We start from the raw sequence: 23,205 nt of genomic DNA, 5'->3' as shown, positions 1-23,205 counted from the left end.
TATAAAAATTGTTTAGAAAAATTATATGACTGAGCCTTGTGGGCCTAAGAAAAATTGCCCGTTCGGCGTGATTATGTGAGGTTTCAGGAGGAGGAGCAGGAGGGGGAGGAGGAATATTATACACAGATTGATGAAGCAAAAAGGTCCCCGTTTTTTATGGGGATAGAGAATGATGCTTCCATCCGCGGGTGCAGCCTACGTATTGCTTAGGTATCGCTGCTGTCCGCTGGTGGAGAAGAGAAGTCTGGGGAAATCCAGGCTTTGTTCATCTTGATGAGTGTTAGCCTGTCGGCACTGTCGGTTGACAGGCGGGTACGCTTATCTGTGATGATTCCCCCAGCCGCACTAAACACCCTCTCTGACAAGACGCTAGCCGCAGGACAAGCAAGCACCTCCAGGGCATACAGCGCGAGTTCAGGCCACGTGTCCAGCTTCGACACCCAGTAGTTGTAGGGGGCAGAGGCGTCACGGAGGACGGTCGTGCAATCGGCTACGTACTCCCTCACCATCCTTTTACAGTGCTCCCGCCGACTCAGCCGTGACTGGGGAGCGGTGACACAGTCTTGCTGGGGAGCCATAAAGCTGTCAAGGGCCTTAGAGAGTGTTGCCCTGCCTGTGCTGTACATGCTGCCTGATCTCCGCGCCTCCCCTGCTACCTGGCCGTCGGAACTGCGCCTTCGGCCACTAGCGCTGTCGTATGTGAATTTTACCATCAGTTTGTCCGCCAGGGTCCTGTGGTATAGCAACACTCTCGAACCCCTTTCCTCTTCGGGTATGAGAGTGGAAAGGTTCTCCTTATACCGTGGGTTAAGCAGTGTGTACACCCAGTAATCCGTAGTGGGCAGAATGCGTGTAACGCGAGGGTCACGAGAAAGGCATCCTAACATGAAGTCAGCCATGTGTGCCAGGGTACCTGTACGCAACACATGGCTGTCCTCACTAGGAAGATCACTTTCAGGATCCTCCTCCTCCTCCTCCTCCTCCTCAGGCCATACACGCTGAAAGGATGACAGGCAAGCAGCATGTGTACCCTCACCAGTGGGCCAAGCTGTCTCTTCCCCCTCCTCCTCATCTTCCTCCTCACCGCGCTGAGATATAGACAGGAGGGTGCTCTGACTATCCAGCGACATACTGACTTCCCCCGGCTCTGTTTCCGAGCGCAAAGCGTCTGCCTTTATGCTTTGCAGGGAACTTCTCAAGAGGCATAGCAGAGGAATGGTGACGCTAATGATTGCAGCATCGCCGCTCACCACCTGGGTAGACTCCTCAAACTTTCCAAGGACCTGGCAGATGTCTGCCAACCAGGCCCACTCTTCTGAAAATAATTGAGGAGGCTGACTCCCACTGCGCCGCCCATGTTGGAGTTGGTATTCCACTATAGCTCTACGCTGCTCATAGAGCCTGGCCAACATGTGGAGCGTAGAGTTCCACCGTGTGGGCACGTCGCACAGCAGTCGGTGCACTGGCAGATTAAACCGATGTTGCAGGGTGCGCAGGATGGCAGCGTCCGTGTGGGACTTGCGGAAATGTGCGCAGAGCCGGCGCACCTTTCCGAGCAGGTCTGACAAGCGTGGGTAGCTTTTCAGAAAGCGCTGAACCACCATATTAAAGACGTGGGCCAGGCATGGCACGTGCGTGAGGCTGCCGAGCTGCAGAGCCGCCACCAGGTTACGGCCGTTGTCACACACGACCATGCCCGGTTGGAGGCTCAGCGGCGCAAGCCAACGGTCGGTCTGCTCTGTTAGACCCTGCAGCAGTTCGTGGGCCGTGTGCCTCTTATCTCCTAAGCTGAGTAGTTTCAGCACGGCCTGCTGACGCTTGCCCACCGCTGTGCCGCCACGCCGCGCGACACCGACTGCTGGTGACGTCCTGCTGCTGCTGACACATCTAGATTGCGAGGCAGAGGTTGAGGAGGAGGAGGAGGAGGAGGAGGAGGAGGGGGGTGCTTTAGTGGAGGAAGCATACACCGCGAAGATACCACCACCGAGCTGGGGCCCGCAATTCTGGGGGTGGGTAGGACGTGAGCTGTCCCAGGCTCTGACTCTGTCCCAGCCTCCACTAAATTCACCCAATGTGCCGTCAGAAAGATGTAGTGGCCCTGCCCGCCTGTGCTTGTCCACGTGTCCGTTGTTAAGTGGACCTTGGCACTAACCGCATTGGTGAGGGCGCGTACAATGTCGCGGGAGACGTGGTCGTGCAGGGCTGGGATGGCACATCGGGAAAAGTAGTGGCGACTGGGAACTGAGTAGCGCGGGGCCGCCGCCGCCATCATACTTTTGAAGGACTCCGTTTCCACAACCCTATACGGCAGCATCTCCAGGCTGATAAATTTGGCTATGTGGACGGTTAACGCTTGAGCGTGTGGGTGCGTGGCGGCATACTTGCGCTTGCGCTCAAACACTTGCGCTAGCGACGGCTGGACGGTGCGGTGCGAGACATTGCTGGATGGGGCCGAGGACAGCGGAGGTGAGGGTGTGGGTGCAGGGTGTCCTGAGAGGGGGGTTGGATCTCAGTGGCAGGTTGGGGCACAGGGGGAGAGGCAGTGGTGCAAACCGGAGGCGGTGAACGGCCTTCGTCCACCTTGTGGGGTGCTTGGCCATCATATGTCTGCGCATGCTGGTGGTGGTGAGGCTGGTAGTGGTGGCTCCCCGGCTGATCTTGGCGCGACAAAGGTTGCACACCACTGTTCGTCGGTCGTTAGGCGTCTGACTTTTAATGAAGCTTGCTCCATGTGATGTGGGCATTCTCCTTACAGTTCTGTGCACCTTGTGTAGATAATAAAAATGGATGGTTTTTTTTCTGACCTGATATGGTCAGAATTGTGTTGTATGTGTGTTGCCTGGCAACCTAGGGTAAAACCGGATGTGACATCACATGGGTGGTGTTATACATATTACCATTCCACCACCATGCTATGTGTGTTGCCTGGCAACCTGGGGTAAAACCGGAAGTTACATCACATGGGTGGGGTTATACACATTACTACTCCACCACCATGCTATGTGTGTTGCCTGGCAACCTGGGGTAAAACCGGATGTGACATTACATGGGTGGGGTTATACACATTACCATTCCACCACCATGCTATGTGTGTTGCCTGGCAACCTGGGGTAAAACTGGAAGTGACATCACATGGGTGGGGTTATACACATTACCATTCCACCACCATGCTATTTAAGAGCAGACTGCTGCACCAAGTGGGCATACGGAACATGGAGTCTGAACTGTGTTTTCACTAGTTTGTTGGTACGTATCATCACAGTTTTTAACCTTTATATTGTGATTTGCATGATTTTACATTTGTTTGTACATATGTTTGTATGTGTATATATTTATACCCAGTGGCTATACATGTTTGTTATTGTTTTTGTAGGCTTGAAAAAGACCTTGTTTGTAGGTCGAAACGTCGCCTCTTTTAAAACTGTGAAACAATAAAATATGCTCCTTTAATCAAGAAGCCTTTTTTTGCATCATTACATGCTGCCACAGCTTTGCTATAGTATTGAGACCTTAGAGCACCTCGGCCTCTGCAGGGTGGCATGGCGCGAGGGTGCGCTTTGGGAAACAGTTGGTGGATTATTCGGTCTGGCCCTGCCTCTACCCCTGGACACTGCACTGCCTCTTGCAACCTGCCCTGCTGCTGCCCTTGCCTCCCCCTCTGAAGACCTGTCCTGAGTAGGAGTTGCACACCAGGTGGGGTCAGTCACCTCATCGTCCTGCTGCTCTTCCTCCGAATCCTCTGTGCGCTCCTCCCTCGCACTTACTGCCCTTACTACTACCTCACTGCAAGACAACTGTGTCTCATCGTCATCGTCCTCCTCACCCACTGAAAGGTCTTGAGACAGTTGCCGGAAGTCCCCAGCCTCATCCCCCGGACCCCGGGAACTTTCCAATGGTTGGGCATCAGTGACGATAAACTCCTCTGGTGGAAGAGGAACCACTGCTGCCCAAACTGAGCAGGGGCCCGAGAACAGTTCCTGGGAGTCTTCCCGCTCCTGAGCATGTGTCATTGTAGTGGAGTGAGGAGGCTGGGAGGAAGGAGGAGCAGCAGCCAGAGGATTCGGATTTGCAGCACTGGACGGCGCAGAACTGTGGGTGGATGATAGCTTGCTCGAAGCACTTTCTGCCATCCACGACAGGACCTGCTCACACTGCTCATTTTCTAATAAAGGTCTCCCGCGTGGACCCATTAATTGGGCGATGAATGTGGGGACGCCAGAAACGTGCCTCTCTCCTAATCGCGCAGCAGTCGGCTGCGATACACCTTGATCAGGAGCTCGGCCTGTGCCCACACCCTCACTTGGGCCTACGCGTCCTCGTCCACGTCCTCTAGGCCTACCCCTACCCCTCAGCATGCTGTATTACCAGTGATTTCCCAGCCAGGAAATAAATTGGCGCAAGCCTGCAGGCCAAATAGAATGTTTCCCTTTTTTTTTTAAAGGGGAAGGCCAACTGACTATATTCAATCAGATAAGAAATGTGTTCCACAGAACTGCAGTGTTATATGAAGTGCAGCAGAGCGGTGATTTTTCCCAGGCAGGAAATAAATTGGCGCAAGCCTGCTGTTAAACGTAGCTGGCTGCGTATGATTTCTTTACGTTCTCCACCCTCCACACACGTACCCAGAACGCTGAGGATTGTCAGAGGCAGGCCAGATAGAAGGTTTCCCTTTTTTTTAAAAGAAAAGGCCCACTGACTATATTCAATCAATAATATGTCTTCTGGCCCTGCCTACACAATTCTGTCCCTGTAGTATTACTGCAGGGCGCAATGCTCTGCACAGCCGATTTTGAAAAAAAAAAAATGCAACACTGCTAACAGCAGCCTGCACAGTACTGCACACGGTTAAATGTGGCCCTAAGAAGGACCGTTGGGGTTCTTGAAGCCTACACTCACTCCTAACACTGTCCCTGCCTAACCACCACTTCTGTCCCTGTAGTATTACTGCAGGGCGCAATGCTCTGCACAGCCGATTTTGAAAAAAAAAATTGTGCAACACTGCTAACAGCAGCCTCCACAGTACTGCACATGGATAGATGTGGCCCTAAGAAGGACCGTTGGGGTTCTTGAAGCCTACACTCACTCCTAACACTCTCCCTACAGCAGCTCCAACACGATGCAGTGTGACTGATGCCCAACCATTGGAAAGTTCCCGGGGTCCGGGGGATGAGGCTGGGGACTTCCGGCAACTGTCTCAAGACCTTTCAGTGGGTGAGGAGGCCGATGACAATGAGACACAGTTGTCTATCAGTGAGGTAGTAGTAAGGGCAGTAAGTCCGAGGGAGGAGCGCACAGAGGATTCAGAGGAAGAGCAGCAGGACAATGAGGTGACTGACCCCACCTGGTTTGCTACGCCTACTGAGGACAGGTCTTCAGAGGGGGAGGCAAGGGCAGCAGCAGGGCAGGTTGCAAGAGGCAGTGCGGTGTCCAGGGGTAGAGGCAGGGCCAGACCGGATAATCCACCAACTGTTTCCCAAAGCGCCCCCTCGCGCCATGCCACCCTGCAGAGGCCGAGGTGGTCAAAGGTCTGGCAGTTTTTCACTGAGAGTGCAGACGACCGACGAACAGTGGTGTGCAACCTTTGTCGCGCCAAGATCAGCCGGGGAGCCACCACCACCAGCCTCACCAGCATGCGCAGACATATGATGGCCAAGCACCCCACAAGGTGGGACGAAGGCCGTTCACCGCCTCCGGTTTGCACCGCTGCCTCTCCCCCTGTGCCCCAACCTGCCACTGAGATCCTGTTAAGGTACATATTACCAGTCTGACTGGGGCATGCAGTGTGGGCCGATGCCCACCTGTATTGTATCTGACGTTAGCTCTGCTGAGTAGGGCACTGCAATGGGATATATTTATGTACCACCGGTGGGTTCTTGGCACCCTCCCATGCTGTAGGTGCACACGGAGTTTAACCTACATCTGTCCACTTCTAAAGAACCCCAGTCTGACTGGGGCATGCAGTGTGGGCCGAAGCCCACCTGCATTAAGCATGACATTACTACCTCAGCTGTGCTGGGCAATGCAATGGGATATATTTATGTACTGCCGGTGGCTTCCTGGCACCCACCCATGCTGTAAGTGCACACGGAGTGTAACCTACATCTGTCCACTTCTAAAGAACCCCAGTCTGACTGGGGCATGCAGTGTGGGCCGAAGCCCACCTGCATTAAGCACGACATTACTACCTCAGCTGTGATGGGCAATGCAATGGGATACATTTATGTACAGCGGGTGGGTTCCAGGGAACCACCCATGCTGTGGGTGCACACGGAATTCCCATTGCGGAGTTGTACCTGCCTGTGACTATTTATAAAAAACCGCGGTCTGACTGGGGCGTGCAGACACCTTGACAGAATGAATAGTGTGTGGCACATAGGTTCCCCATTGCTATGCCCACGTCTGCAGCTCCAGATGGAGGTGGCACAGGATTGGATTTCTCATTGCTTCTGTACAGCATTGTGGGCTTTCGCCCCACCCCTTTTAAAGAGGGTCGCTGCCTAGCTGTGCCAACCCTCTGCAGTGTGTGCCTGCTTTTCCTGTGGCAGACGCACTTATAAATAGACATGAGGGTGGCGTGGCATGAGGGCAGCTGAAGGCTGGGCAGGGACAGTTTGGTGTGCGCTGTGGACACTGGGTCTTGGGGGGTGGGAGGGTGGGCAGCATGTAACCCAGGAGAAGTGGCAGCGGAGTGTCATGCAGGCAGTTATTGTGCTTTGTTGGAGGTAGTGTGGTGCTTAGCTAAGGTATGCCATGCTAATGAGGGCTTTTCAGAAGTAAAAGTTGTTGGGGGGGGGGGGGGCCCACTCTTGCCGGTATTGTGGCTTAATAGTGGGACCTGTGAACTTGAGATGCAGCCCAACATGTAGCCCCTCTCCTGCCCTATCCGTTGCTGTGTCGTTCCCATCACTTTCTTGAATTGCCCCGATTTTCACACATGAAAACCTTAGCGAGCATCGGCGAAATACAAAAATGCTCCGGTCGCCCATTGACTTCAATGGGGTTCGTTACTTGAAACGAACCCTCGAGCATCGCGATAAATTCGTCCCGAGTAACGAGCACCCGAGCATTTTGGTGCTCGCTCATCTCTATACGTAATCTAATTCTCTCACTTCCTGATGTCATTTTATATGAAGGAAACGTTGCATGGTTACCTCCACGTGCTCTTTCCTGGGTAACGCAGAGAACTATGCAAAATGGTGAACATATGTTTTTCCTCAGTATCTCTAAAGTAACCACGACTTCATAAGATTTTCCGTGTGAACACCAGATAAACACCAGTACCAAATTAACTCGGGCGAAGCCGGGTATATCAGCTAGTATATGTATATATGTACAAATGGTTAACTGAGCTTGCTTTTAGTGAGAGAAGGATTGTTTACTTGAAGCTGCAGCTTGTGTCTAGCTTCCAAGGCCAAGCGATAACAGAGCGACAGAGAAGGAAAGGAAGGGGGGCTGAATGATACCCACGCATTCTTAAATATATCAGCATTTAATATAGCATATAATAGTTTAAGTAAATAAGAAATATAGAATGTCTCAGTTACTCAGCAAACTTTTTCACATAATTTGTCAAAAATAGCGCTCATTCACAGTCTCATCTCAATAGAATCATGTATTTTATAACGTTATAGCACTTACCTCAATGTTTTTCAACTGATGTATGTTTGTTTGTCAAACTTTTTTTCTGTCCATCTGTATGTACTGGTACAGCTTCAATGGGGGGTGACGGGGCAAACTTGAGCGCATGGATGGATGAGAGTTAATGCCCAGTGTTCAGGCGGTGATGAATGTAAAATGTGTGATGCAGATAATGACTGGAGATAAAAGTCCCCCCCCCCCCCCCTATGCATATGACTTTGCTTGTTTGTGATGTGGATGGGCAGACAGTGGACTTTGAATGAAGGTGTGAAAATAGACGCAAGCGGCCAGTATCGAGGGGGTGGAGCTAGATGATGTAAAAGTGCATAATGGATCATCCTTCTTTTATCCACAAAGGAGGGGGTGAGAATCTTGAGCGACCAGTAAAAGTTTGTTTTTTTTCCCCCACACATTTGATAAGACATTGCAGGCAGGATCAGATTAATAATGAATTTGCTTAAAGGATATCACATTTCAAATATTAGTAGATGTTTGTAGATTATTCTGCCCTGATGTAACTCATGTCTCTGTTATTGGTGCTAACATCTTACAGGCCTTATCTGCATCTATCAAATCTTTTTCCAATGTTGTACTACCTTGAACCCGGCTACTCTTCTTCCAATTGAGTATCCTAGTTCAAAGGGGGGGAGGAGAAGGCATAGGTGATCTAGGTAGTGCAAATCAGCCATTTTTAAATTTTTTGCAAAAAGATTCTGATCTATTTGAAATAGAATATCAGCCTGATTGTCTAGCAGTGATGCAACAAGAAAATTTAAGTTTTAAAAAGTTACTCAAACTCCTTGTTAACAATGCATATTTTGAGGTTTTTTTTTATAGATGGTCCCAGGGTAAGGATGGACGACTCAACACTGGATATGCAGTGGTCACACAACAAGATGTCCTAAAAGCAGAAGCTCTGCCTCCGCCTGTCTCAGTACAAGAAGCGGAACTAAAGGCCCTCACTGAGGCGTGTAGAGTGGCAGAAGGTAAGACGGCAAACATTTACACTGACTCCTGGTATGCATTTGGCATAGCTCATGATTACGGCCCAACATAGTAGGCCAGACAGTTTTTTACCTCAACAGGACAGCCAATTAAGAATGGTGCAGCAGTGCAGAGTCTCATGGAGGCCCTACTTCTACCTGACAAAGTGGGAAGCTCACACCAATTCCTACACCGGAAAAACAAGAGGCAACATCATCACAGACCACTCTACTCATTTTAGGGATTGCAAATTGGCTACACTCAGCTCCCACTTGTTGGGAAGTATGAATATGTGCTTGTTGTTGTTGATTTCTTTTCAGGTTGGAAAGACCTACCCTGTTACCAAAGTAGAAAAGCAGGTAACCGCACAGAAGCTCATAAATGAGGTAATCCGCAGATACGGGGCACCGGAAGTGATGGAGTCAAACAAAGGTACACACTTCACAGGTGAAATAATGCAACACATCATGTCTGCTCTGGGTATATTCCAGGCTTTTCACACACCCTACCATCCACGGAGTAGTGGGAAAGTAGATCCAAAAGGCAATGGAGGAAATGGGCAAATCTTGAATGGAGTGCCTTCCATTAGTTTTTTTTTCAGGTGGATACATGCCACAGTAGCTGAGTTTGGGGAATTATTTTCTTGTTAATTTTGTCATAGGCCTTTCCAAGGAATTGTCAATAACGCATTCTGCAGTCTCTGCTTTTCTCCCAGGTCCTACAGATGAGTGTCACAATCTGAAACCAGGTGACAGGGTCTATGTAAAAAAGTTTGAGAGAGAAACCCGGTTTGAAGGTCCCTACCAGATGCTGTTCACCACCCCAACTGCAGTCAAGCTCGAAAGAAAGTCCACTTGGATCCACACTTCGCACTGAAAAAACTCATGATCCTGCATATCCTTTACATGCTATGGGCAGGGTTGGGGACCTTGGCGGAAGTGGATGTCACAGTGACATTGTGGTACAATTCCTCTAACATACACCTTTGACTACTGTACACTAGCCCCCTGTTTCAGGGATCAGAACAAATTAATACAATTAAACATGCAGTATGAAGACTACACTGAGGGTGAGAATCCAACATCGCATCATGCTAAGAGAGAAGTTGACGCTCCAGGTGGTAACTTTGATCCACATGTACACATAGATGCAATAGGAGTGCCAAGGGGGGTGCCAGATGAATTTAATTCTAGAGATCAGGTTAAAGCAGGTTTTGAGTCCTTATTTGCTATTGTCACTACGGTATTAACAAGAATGTAGACTGGATAAATTATAATCCCTTTGATCAAAAAGAGTATGAGTAAGGGACTGGACAATGTGACACCAGCGTTTCCCTTGTTTGAAAAAGATGAAGAGCCAGTTCCGATAGTGCTAACCACATACGTTACCAGAAGAATGGAGAGATGGACTAGTACTGCGCCTGCCCCGATCTTCTAAGATGGATTGTCAGTGGATTTCCCATTTGCCTAGGGATAGTGCAGAAGACCTTAGGTTCCGGCAAGGGCGCACCCTGTGGGGTGTTAACTTGTACAGATAGAGGGTATGGATGCCCAGAAATGAGCGCAGGGAATTCATGGCCTCCTTCTGAGGTAAGGTAGGGATCCCCCCTCCTAGGAGTAGGGATTTACTGGCAGTGGGGAAACCCTGACGCAAGGGAGAGGTGACCGAGGAAGAGTGCAAGGCCTGGTGCTTGATCTCCATATTAAGTTTTTAGGGGGGTTTGTGAGGGTATATGTATATATTGCCATATGTTTTTTATGCTTTTATAGCTGTATGCAAGTTCTATTCAATGCTAAAATGAGAAAAACTTAATCTGTCGCCTTACACCAGATATTCCAAAGGCCTTGCAAGGCGAAGACAAAATGTATCTTAAACACCGCAAGGAAGAACCGGATACGAAGGCCGTGTGCTTGGCTGTTTTCCCAGAAGCGCTGTATCTAGATAACGACTGTTCAACTACGTATATGATTTTCACTGTCTCAGGCGGAAATCCGGACTTTACATATATGGTTATGCGGTGAATTTGAGCCAATGAGACCATTACCCATTCCTAGTGATGTGACCAAAGGGTATAAGACCCTTTGTAATCTGTAATAAAGTGCGCAGTCATGTCCCCGTGTGAGGAACTATACCAGACCTCCGTGTGTGGTGTCTCTTCTTTACCGCCGGCAGCGGGGCATTGGGGTGGGCCAGATTGGTGCTGTACACAGAAATTTCCCTTGACACAAGGACTCTATACAAGAATTTTGGGCCTAGACCAATTTGTTTAAGGAATGTCAGAAATCTCCAATGGACTCAAAAGTTTTTTCTGCGTCCGCTGATAGTAAGCATAAGCGTTCTGACCTACTCTGCACTCTGGATGTTATAAACAGGGTTTTTATGAGATTATATTTTGCCTCCTTGCCCTTAATAAATCCTACCTGATCTGTATGTATAATGGAAGGGAGGAAAGTAGACAATCTGTTGGCTAATGCTTTAAAAAAGATTTTAATATCTACATTTATCAGGGATACGGGCTATAGTTGGTGGATATCACTAGTAAGGAGTATACATATCCCATCAAACCGCCCCTTTTGGAAAAGTGACAGGAACCGCGCCCCATGACCTCTGACCCCTGACCTCTGGTCCTTCCCTTTGATGTGACATCTGACAGCCTACTGGCACCTGGGGGCCCCATCAGCATTCCAGGCCTGTGATGTATCATGAGACACGCTGTGAATACAGCATGTCTCATGATAATAAAAGGATTTATTATATTTATAGCCTGACTTGCTGTTATGTACCATTCAAGAGTATAAGGTTTAATATATAGAATGCATCCTCACCCCTAATAAGCTTTAATGTATAGCCTGACATGGCCAGTATTATTGAGAACACACACTAGACAAAAATTCTACGTTTTATAAAGTTTTTATTGAGCTCACTGAATACATAAACGACGTACGATAAAAAATATGGCTTATAGAGTTATTGCATAAATGAATGCATAAACAGCATATTCACAAGAAAAGTACCTGTAAAAAGTGAGTTTGCCTTTGAGGAGATTATTATTTAATTTCCATGTCCACTGTCTATCCATATGGCTAGGCAGCATGAGGTCAAGGAAAATCAGGGCATGGTCAGACCACACCATGTACCAAATAGAGGCTGAAGGGTTCTAGGATAGTGCAAGGTGACTGAGAAAAAAAGTAATCAATGCGACTATAAGAGTCATGTGGGTGAGAGAAAAAGGTTAGGTCCTTGTCTTGTGGGTGTAAAATACGCCACGCATCTACTAATTGCAGAGAGTGTAGCATGTGTTTGTGTCATTTTAGCTGACTTATTGGGACGGTGCCCCGAACTGCTGAGGTGTCTATACTAGGGATTAGGGTAAGTTTAAAGTCCCTTCTGACTATAAGGACCCCTTCGGTGAACTCAGTTACCCTATTCAAAAAAGTGTGAAAGGCAGCGATTTGGTGCTGATTTGGGGCATACCAATTAGCAACAGTAATCTTGGTTGATTCAATGGTTAATTTTATGAGAGCATAGCGGCCTTGAGTGTGCAAGAATTCATTAATCAAGATATGGGCTAAAGATTTATGAATTGCAATTGATAGTCCACCTGAGCAGGATTTGGAGTTGGCACTGTGGAACCAACGGGTATTGTAGTCGTCTTGTATATTTGGAACACGTCACACTTTAAAATGAGTTTCCTGGAATATAATCACCTGTACCCCTTGCTTGTGCAAGTGATAGAGGGCTTGGGATCATTTCTGAGGGATGTTAAGTCCTCGTATATTTAGTGAGCATAGTTTTAGGGGTGCTATTCGCAGTGGGAGGGGGAATGCGATGGAAGGAAAGAAATAATAAAAGGGGGTGGTTGTGGGAAAGTACAAAAGTGAGTAGCAGGAGATAGGAGGTACTACGAGCTCAGTGGTGAATGAGTTTAACCCACCACGCGAAGATGAAACTGGTAATTGAAAGGGGGCGGAGCTAGCCGCACAGGAAGGAAGACGCAGCCTGCCAAGCTCCCGGAGGCAGCAATAGAAAACGGCCCATAACGCCTTACCCGAGTCCCGGACACCGCGGAAAGCTTCACCGCTAAGCTCCTGACCACCTAAGAAGCATTTTGACACTGCTCCGGACCGCCGCGGTGGAGGTTGCGAGTGGGGCCTAGGCAGACTACCGCATCCCCAGCCTCGATTTCCGGGCGCCGGCGGCCGGAGCGAACGAGCTAGACGGCAGGCGCACAGCTGAAGGTAGGAGGCAATAGATCCCAACAGGGGAACACAGGAGGGCTCACAGACGGGGCTGCCAGCCCCTCCCCTCTACCCTGGCGATACTGGAGCTTGAGGAAGCGGGAGAGAACAGCGTGGGGCCTGCAACCCCCCCCCTTCCCCAGCAGCTACTAACTGCTTCTTCAGAGGCGACGGGACAAAGGAGGGAGAGACACAATTAAAGCATAGACCCTCCTTCCTCCCCTATTACCACCATATAAAGTCCCTTCCACAACTGCACTTGGGGACTGCTGAAGGGCTCCTGTGCCCAGAATAGACTTTGTGGCCCAACTGGCAGACAGCCAGCATATAATCCCCCCACAGCACAGGTTGGTGAGCTCATTAGGCTCTGAAATCAGGTGTGTGAGCACCAATAAAACACCATTACGGACACTGTCCGCCTGCCTGCACTACCCTGATAACGGACGCCACCAGCCACCCCATAGCGCACCTCGCCTACAAGAGAGATTGCCTCTATACCTTCTTTCCGCTCACCCAAGAGCAATACCAGACACAACGACTGGGAGAGTTAACCACTCTGCGAGATCAAACGAGCAAATCTAAACCCCGGTCACGCGTGCCTAACCCAACGATACACGCTCCCGGGTTAAAGGGACGAAGAGGACGTAAAATGGGCATATAATCTTTACAATGTGATAACAGGCCCCTGAGACACATGTGAACACCAACAGCAGACACAGAACCACACCACACAGCCGCATAATCCTGAGTTAACAAACCACAGCAATACGCGATTAACACCTCCGCAAAATGGTAAAAATTGGGAAAGACAAAAGCAAAGACCACGCTGAAACGCCCAAACCCAACAAGAACCAAGCGGAGATGGATAAGTACCTAAAAAAGAAACACAGCTCCCCGGCGGCACAAAAACAGAGACCCCCTCGGGAAATTGCTGCAGACCCACATTCGGAGGACTCAGACGAGGAAAGTGTCTCAGCTGCTTCAGAACACAACGAGGAACTTGACAGGGACCCAATATCCCGCTCCTTCTTAAAAAAAAATTCTCACCCAAGCCATATCTCCAGTCCTAAAAGAACTAGCCGATATAAAAACTGAAGTAATGCAAATAGGCCACAGAGTAGAAGACCTAGAGACAGCCCAGCAAGAGCTGACTCAGCATAACCTAGCTCTCCAAGCTACTGTCTCGGAGCAACAGGACCAGATAAACCAGGCAATGCTGTTAATTGAATATCAAGAAAATAGAAGCCGGAGGAAGAACATCCGTCTCAGAGGCCTACCAGAATTTATAGCTCCAGAGGCATTAAACTCTGCCGCCCTACAGATATTCCAATCACTTCTTGGAGAAGATAGAGCGGATAAAATTGTGATAGAAAGAATTCACCGAGCCCTGAGACCAAAACCTCCACCACTGGAGCCCCCAAGAGACGTCATCTGCAGTCTACTGAACTATCTTGATACCTCTGCGATCCTTCAGAAGGCTAGGGAATTAAGCGAGATTCTTTACGAAGGGAACAAAATCCTTCTATTCCAAGACATTGCTCCCAGCACTCTGGCCAAACGGCGCATATTAAAACCCTTAACAGAAGCACTCCGAGCAAGGAAGCTACCGGTGAGATGGCTTTACCCGTTCGGACTCGCAACCATTAAGGACGGCCAACAAATAATCATTAGAACACCGAATGACCTCTCAAAAGTGTGGGAGAGACTTGAGATCCCTCCTATTGAAATACCATCTTGGCTACCGTCAGTCAAAAACCCCGTTGCCTCAGCTGAAAAAGCCTGAAAATTGGACAACCAACAAAGCCCCCAGGACCCCGAGACAAAAAAAAGAATACAGGCTGAAACCCAAGATGGACTGACTATCACCGTTCCTGACCACTCGCCACTGGATGACTGGGAAACCCAGCTCCCTTTTGCTCTCACTCACTCCCCCCCTCACTTTTTCCATCCTTCCTTACATCTTCCTCTTATACTTAGAGCTCGAACGCTACAGGCTTCTGGAGGAGAGGGAGGTGGACTGAGAAAGAGAGAAGTCCGCCGACTACTTCGCAGACACGATGGAAAGACCTGAGAAGGTAAAAGACGTCGGGAGCGGGGTCACGGTCCTGAATATTCTACCCTGGTGCCAGGGGGGACTTGGACCCTTCCCCCCCTCTCTCACCCTTTCCTCTCCCCCCCACCCCCCCTACATATGGGTCTCCCTGGCCCGCCTGGCACCCCCTGCGCACAAACAACAGAGACCCAATCTCATCACCTACTCAGGACTTAAAAGCAATACCGCCGCTGTGTTCCGGTGTTGGAGCCCCCAATACTAGATGGGGACACTTGACCGGAACCTACTACGTGGCTAACCAGTCTGCCGACAATCTAAGTTGCACCTTTATATGTATTTTCTGTGTTCGACATTTACTGTTTGATAAGCTTGAGGTTTGATGTTCACATGGCCTTCGGGGGTCGCACCTGACATAAAAAAGTGTGCGTCCAACCCCCCCCCCCACTCCACAGAGAGGGGGAGAAGCCAAGGGGTTATTTCCCCACCCCGAGGACTGACCGAGGAACAGACCCGGGGCCCCTCTGGGTACGGCCCTCCCTTTCACCCGTGCTTGATATGTTTCCTCTATTTCCCACTTTATGTGGAGTTTAATTCTTTTGTTAACACTTGTTTAAGCAGCAAACCAATGTATTATCTATTGCAGGGAGGTGGAGCGGAGCCAGACCTCACAACAATTCCCCTGGAAACAGAAAATGGCAGAGATTAAAGTCACCTCATTTAATGTCAGGGGCTGGAACAACCCCCAAAAAAGATCCCAAATTCTAAACCTTATGAAAAAACACTCCCCGGAAGTACTGTTTCTTCAAGAAACCCACTTCCGCCACAAACATATCCCTAGACTCCCAACCTACACATATAATCAATGGCACCATAGCACACATTCCTCTGCCTCTAGAGGCGTGACCATTGCAATACACAAAAACGTCCCCTTCACGCCTACGGGGTCTGAACAAGACCCAGGGGGGAGATATTTATTTTTAAAAGGAACCATAGCCCATAGACAGGTCTCATTAGCCAATCTGTATGCCCCCAATAAAAATCAGGTCCAGTGGCTTACACGGACCCTAGCTAAATTTAGAGAATTTGCGGAGGGGCTGCAGGTAGTCGGTGGTGATTTTAACGTAGCTTTTGAACACACATCGACACAACTTCAAGCACCACATCGATCCCCTGTAGCCAGGTCCGCAAATTAAAGAGCCTATTGGCGGATTTGAACCTACGAGATGCCTGGAGACTGAAAAACCCTAACCTTAGAGAATAAACATACTTCTCTCACATTCACAAATCATATCATAGAATTGATTATCTATTAATCTTAGGCAAATTCCTACACTCAGTCACTGCGGCCGACATCGGTCAAATTACTATATCAGATCATGCCCCTGTTACTCTCTCGTTGATAGTGGACAGCCTGCCGAAGAGGGAATGGAACTGGCGCCTAAACTGCACGCTGATAAATGGGAGGGAAAACCTCTCTAGCTTAACCGAAAAATTGAAGGAATTTTTCTTAATTAATGATTCCCACGAAATCCCCGTCCCAATTATTTGGGAGGCCCACAAAGCCTTTATAAGATGGGAACTGATATCATTGGGCGCCAGAGCCAAACGCCAGAGAAATGAAGAAATCAATTCCCTCTTAACCCAAATATCACATAAAGAAACTCTTCATAAAAATAGCCCTGAAGATAAAACCCTAAAAGAACTCGCAAATCTAAGAGACAAACTTAAAAACGTACTAAACATAAAATCCGCAAAGACCCTGTTCTCCGCCAAATATAAAATTTATACACATGGAGACAGGGGATCAAAGACAATGACGAGACTTATTCAAAAACAAAGAGAGAAAGCCTTTATCTCCCAAATTAAGACCCCCACAGGAAAGACGGCGACATCCACTGAAGATATCACCTCAGAATTCGAAAAATACTATACCGATCTATATAACCTAGACAAAGACACTGAGAAACTACAAGACACTACAGTTATCTTCTTAAAAAACTTAAATCTCCCTGGTCTATCAGAAGAGGACGCCTCCTCACTCTTGCGCCCGGTTATGGATGACGAGGTGATGGAGGTTCTGACCTCTATCTCCAACGGGAAGAGCCCTGGTCCTGATGGACTCCCTATCTTATATTATAAAAAAATTGCCAGTACATTAACCCCATATCTAACTAAACTCTGTAATTCCCTACTCTCGGGATCGCCCTTACCTAAACAATCTTTAGAGGCCCATATTTCACTTATTCCCAAGGAGGGCAAAGACCCAAATTTATGCAGCAACTATAGGCCGATTTCGTTACTGAACACGGACATTAAACTATGGGCAAAATTATTAGCTCAAAGAATAACCCCTTTCCTCACTAAACTAATAAACCCAGATCAGGTTGAGTTTGTACCGGGCAGAGAGGGTAAATTCAACACGACTAGAGCAATCCATGCTATTCACTATGCCAAGCAAAACAAACTCCCCTTAATTTTACTATCTACAGACGCCGAAAAGGCCTTTGATAGAGTTAAATGGTGCTACATGGAAGCCGTCCTGAACAAGTTTGGCTTTCCGCCTACATTTATCAAAGCCATCCTTTCTCTTTACACAGAACCAACGGCCAAAGTACAAATTAATGGCACACTATCCAGGCCCTTCGCCATATAAAATGGCACCAGGCAAGGTTGCCCACTATCCCCAACGCTCTTTATATTGACAATGAAGACCCTCCTACAAGAAATTAGGCAAAATTCGGAAATCGTGGGCCTCCAGGTAGGGGACATGACACACACCACTGCGGCCTTTGCTGATGACCTCCTTGTGTTGGTCACCAACCCAACCAGGGCAATGCCGGCACTTATGGGAACGTTCAACCTCTTTGGCAGGCTGTCCAATTTTAAAATAAACTACGATAAGTCAGAAGCACTAAACATCTCAGCCTCACTCCAAGTAGTTAAAAAACTGAAAGATCAATACGCTTTTAAATGGCCGACATCCAAGATTAAGTACCTAGGCATCACATTAACAGCCAACCCCTCCCAGCTATACGAAGCCAACTTCACCCAGCTGACCAAAAAAGTGAAGACCCAACTCACACAATTCAACATCCCACTAATCTCATGGCTAGGCAGAAAAAACCTCATCTCCACCTATATACTACCCCAAATAATTTATATTCTGCACTCGGTCCCAATAGAGATACCGAGCATCTTTTTTAAGCACCTACATAAACTCTTCACAGGATTTATATGGGACAGGCACAAACCAAGACTGGCATTCTCCATTCTTACTCAAAAACGCCCTCAGGGAGGTGCGGGGCTCCCAAATCTCCAGCTCTACCACAGGGCGATTCACATCGCCAGATGGATTTCCCTGTTAGGCAGAGAAGCATACACCCCCTCACTGGACTTGGAAAAGGAGATGCTAGGTAGGGACAACCAAGTACTGCTCTGGATAAATGGGCCACCTCTCAGCAAACAAGCACATCTTAGCTCGATCACGAAATGTACAATAAAAACACTGAGACTCGTGAGATCAGCAGTATTGGAAGAAAAGTCCCTCCCCCCAATGACCCCGGCTGCCCTGGTACCGGCCATTTTAGCAAACAAACCAATCAGAACGGAAGGGGTATGGGACAGATTGGGCGACCTTACAATTCACGATATTCTTAAAGGTCCTAAATTAACCAACCAGACGCAATTGGACATTCTCTTACCACAGCTATCCCTAGATTTCCTGAACAGGGCGGGCCTCTTTTATGCCCTGAGGCGATTCCAGTCAACAAACCTTGGAGTCCTGAGAGACCCCCTCTGGTTCGAGACATACATCACGCCCTCCTCCCGCCCGAAGAAGTTGGTTACCCAACTCTACAAAGGCCTTCTCTTACAATCTGCTACTGACAAACCCTGGTTCCTCAGGGAATGGGAGAGAGAACTGGATCTAATTCTGAGTAGAGAAGAGACTCTTAGAGTTTTAAAAAACTCGCACGGATTCTCTAGATGCGTCCGGGTCCAAGAGAACTCATATAAGATCTTGACAAGATGGCATAGAACCTCTGTCACATCCTCTAAGATGAACCCTGAGTCATCAGCCACTTGCTGGAGATGTGGGGAAGAAAGAGGAACTACCCTACACATCTGGTGGCATTGCACCAGAATCAAACCCTTCTGGCAATCAGTCAATAAATTGATTAACAAAATCTGCCATACAAAACTTACCCTTGAACCAGAGGAGATCCTCATCTGGCTACCTACAAAACAATTTAAACCATCCCACAAAAACCTAATGACTACCCTTCTCACAGCAGCCAAACTACTGATCCCCCTTTTCTGGCAGAAAACAGATACTCCACAAATCGCACAATGGATAGAGAAGGTATCTCAAATCTACAGATTTGAGGAGATACAGGCCTGGGAAAACGGCTCAAGAGAAGACTTTGTGGCCCTCTGGGCACCCTGGGTGTACTTTCAGGGTGACAGAGAAAATCTAGATCATTAAATAAGAAACTGACTGCCATTAAATAAATAAAAAAATCAATGGTCCGCTCGGCTCCGCCTTACGTTTATGTTACATTTAAATAATCTGTACTTTGCTGCATGTTTTTCCCCCGTTACTCATCCCCTTTTGTTCTACCCAAACTCTTTACCCTCCCCCCCCCCCCCATACCCTCTTGTTCTTTGCCCTGCGTCAATGCCAGATCTGTAATACTTATTCCTAGGACTGCTTGCCCTCACATCTCAGCTTAAAATGTTATTTGAAACGCCACGTGGCCCTGCGCGGCCTAACTGCATTGAAATATCTCTGGCATTGTCACTCATCTTAATAAAAAGAAATTGTTTAAAAAAAAAACTGGTAATTGAAAAAACAACAAAGAAGAAGAGAGAAAAAAATAAAAAAAGGAAAAAAGAATGTAAAATTCAGAAACTGATTGTGCAACCAGATATACGAACACGGGGTTTCTAATGGGTAGCGGGCTTTCTAACAGAGAAATCTCCTCCTGCCCCAAGAAGACAGTAATACGCTGTACCAAAAATTGTAAGGCATCATCATTATCAAATTGAAATACATTAGTTCCCAGTGGGCCAATTTATTGTAGTCTAAGACCCCTGAAAACCCACGTCCAACTACATGGTTAGTATACCCGTCCATGTATGTTTGTGTTTTCTATGCCTCCCCTACTAATAAACAGTAATGCAAGCAGTGGGTTCAATTGTCAAACTCATGTTTAGAGTACACCCCTTGGTTAGCTGTAAGATTTATATTTTGCCCCCAGCATATGACAGACCATCTGGCGCCTCAACATTGGAGCAGGTAGATAAGCTTCACAGCTTGACCCAAGCAACCAATTGAGAGACTGCTCAATTGGGAAGTCTGCTGAAATAAAAGCATTAAATGGTTATGTCCACATAGCTGGAGAGTTCTTGTGGTTGGGTGCACTACACACCAAGTGCACTGAGAGGGCTGCTGTACTTAAGCCTTTGGGTGGTTGGGATGAGGGCTAATGGGGTTTGGCCCAGTGATCATGTGGAAGACACTAAGCTGAAGGGGAGCTAGGAGGACCTGGGTTCTGTCTCCATCTGGATCAATCCTTCCACATCATTGGCCCATTCTCTGGAGCTGTGGATGTGCCATTTCAGGTAGTGCTGTAGGGAGAGACCGCCAGTCAAGAATTCTTGTCGGAATGTTCAAAGCTGATGTAAAAGTAGGAATGTCCCCGGGGTTCTGAAAAACTAAGCAGCCCTTGTGATTGACCTGTAGGCAAAATGGGAATCCCCAAATGTTTGAGATATTGTGTTAGCACAAGGACTCCAAGAGGGGGCTAAGGGCCTTTTATTTTTGCAAAGTAAGGTGAGACAGGTCGGGAAGCGACTGTATGCACTTACCCTGAAACTTTATGAGTCGACGATCCCTGGCTTTATGCTTTATGGCCTCCTTCATTTGATATCCATGGATGCGACAGATGATGTCCTGTGGATAATCCGGGTCCTCAGACTTGGGGGCCCAGAGACCTGTGTGTGCGGTCTAGTTCAAGAGGGGAGTCCAGGAGGACCTCTAAGATGAAATTGAAAACATGACGGAGTGTACCTTCCAAGTTTTGGTGGTCCACTTCCTTGGGGATTCCACATACCGTTATGCTGTTTCTCCTTCCCTTTATTTCCACATCATCTAGCAAGTCCATCGGGTACAGTATCTGGTATGCTTGAATTGAAATCAGTGATTCCTGTGTATTTACTGGTTTCGTGAGGTCAGCTAAAGAGGACTCAACTGAAAAGACTCTCGTATCCATTTGGTTAACCTCTGGACTGTGACCAATTCTGTTTTATATAAAGTCTCCAATCTGGTGATGTACACCTCCATATCTGCTTTGGTTGATTTGGCTTTAATGTGGGAGCTAAGGGCTCTGATCTCTGCCACTGATGCTGTGTCCTGCATACTGTGAGCAAACATGTCTGCCACGATGTGTGGGGATGCTGGATTAGATTCCAGAGTACCTGGCTGAACCCTGCCAGTGGGTGATGGAACTGACATCTGGCAAATTTTCCCTTTGACTGGGAGTGAGGGGTGGGAGGAATGGAGGCAAGTCCAGTAACTGAATGCTGTGAACAGTACTCTGTGACATCGCAGGGGAGTTAATCATCCCAGTCATTTCCTCACTATCTTGGGATGCAGCACCACATGTAAACAGAGATGTGCCCGCCTCTGCTCTGCAACCCCTTCTGTATACAGTGCTGCTGCTGCTCCACACTGACATCTCCTTGCGATCTCCTCCCTCCTGGAGCTGCGTTCTTTGCCGGGGCTGGAGCGCTGAGATTCTCCATGATTCCTGCTGGTGAAACTGTTTCCTGCTTTGCTGTGGCCATGGCCACCATGATGGCCGGGCTCTGCTGTAGATCCACGTGCAGTGAGCCGGAGAGGAAGTGCTGAATACCTTGCAGTGCTTGCGTTCCAGCTGGAGGGGAGGTATGTGTGTGTTGTGGGTGTAGGGGGGGTTCCTTCTCTTGTTGCCCATATTTTCTTTTTCTTGATGCTTTAGTGTCTTTTATTTTGGCTTACTCTCTAGGCAGCATGGGAGGAGAGGATTTGCATGTTCTCACTGCTCCATAGCCAGGCTATGTCCCCTCTTACGGAGGGTTATTAATTGTGTTGTTGTAAAAACACTTGGGGAGTCTCTTATATCGCTTGCTGCTCTAATTGAGCCTTAGGCCGCCTGCAGATGACCGGGTCGGATCCCGCTGCGAGAATCCGACGCGGGAGCAGCACATCACTCAGCTGCTCCCGCGGCCCCGGATTTTTCATGTGCCAGCTGCCGGGCAGCCGGCGCATGCGCAGACCGGAGCCGGCGGCCGGGGAGTGACATTTCTGTACGGGGCTCTGCGAGACTGCACAGGAATAGAGCATACCACGATTTGTTTTCTGCACGTGATTTCGTGCAGACAAATCGCGGCCGTCTGCATAGGATTGCGTATTGTAATGCAATCCTATTCAGGCGTGTACGGGCAGAAATTCTGCAGGGAATCCTGCCACAGAATTTCTGCCCATGTGCAGGAGGCCTTAGGTAGACAAGAAACAATTTGATAATAAGGCACTCATCAGTGCTGACAATGTCTGTGTCAGATTTAATAGGGATAAGTGGAATGGTTACCCACACTTTTGAATTTATTCATAAATTTCTAGGAGGAATTACAGGGGAATAGCACAATTGAGAGTTCTAATAAAATATGTCCCATAATTGTTATTTTATGGATAATGCCAAGTATTTACTCTCATATAGGAAAAGAACCAGCAGATTATCTTTCATCATTACATATAAATATGATTGGAACAATTCACTTAGTAGCACATCTTAGTATACTTACTTTCACTTGCACAAAGTCTAAAACCATATTGATGATTTCTTTGGAAACTGGAATCATATACTTGTGATAAACTGATGAAAATGTCTTGTTCTTGAACAGTTTGCTTGCCATGGAGATATAGATGCTTTTATAATATAAAAATGCTTTACCTATCAAACAATAAGTAGATTGGTTACCAAAAGCACCATTTTAATTCAATCTTATTTTATTGTAAAGCCTGCCAAATTATTTGATAGGAAAAAGTAATATGCAATACAAACTTGTGGAACATGTGTAAGTGGATGATGGTAGTTAACTTTTTCTTTTTCTGTTCTATTTTGTTGAAACTTGTTCAAGCATGTGTCCACGGACTGCTAGATAGGGCAACCCATGCCTGGGGCAATATGCCTTTTTATCTGTCTACACAGGGTAAACACAAGGTTTCCCTGGCAAGGTTTTCTCCCTGCTGAT

The 23,205-nt window shown here is 47.8% G+C and overlaps 1 protein-coding gene across 1 annotated transcript in view; it reads right to left on the bottom strand.

Annotated features, from left to right (window-relative positions):
• The window catches only part of LOC136577451 (putative methyltransferase DDB_G0268948), a 42,121-nt gene extending 19,221 nt beyond the window's left edge, over window positions 1-22,900 (bottom strand). Inside the window, exon 1 of the mRNA XM_066577353.1 lies at window positions 22,756-22,900. Within this exon, the coding sequence (XP_066433450.1) occupies window positions 22,756-22,866 (111 nt within the window). The 5' untranslated portion in view covers window positions 22,867-22,900. The remainder of the gene's footprint in view (window positions 1-22,755) is intronic.
• Window positions 22,901-23,205: the final 305 nt, after the last annotated feature.

Source organism: Eleutherodactylus coqui, chromosome 8, assembly GCF_035609145.1.
Source record: "Eleutherodactylus coqui strain aEleCoq1 chromosome 8, aEleCoq1.hap1, whole genome shotgun sequence".
Taxonomy (NCBI): Eukaryota; Metazoa; Chordata; class Amphibia; order Anura; family Eleutherodactylidae; genus Eleutherodactylus; species Eleutherodactylus coqui.
This window is presented reverse-complemented; position numbering and strand designations above follow the sequence as displayed.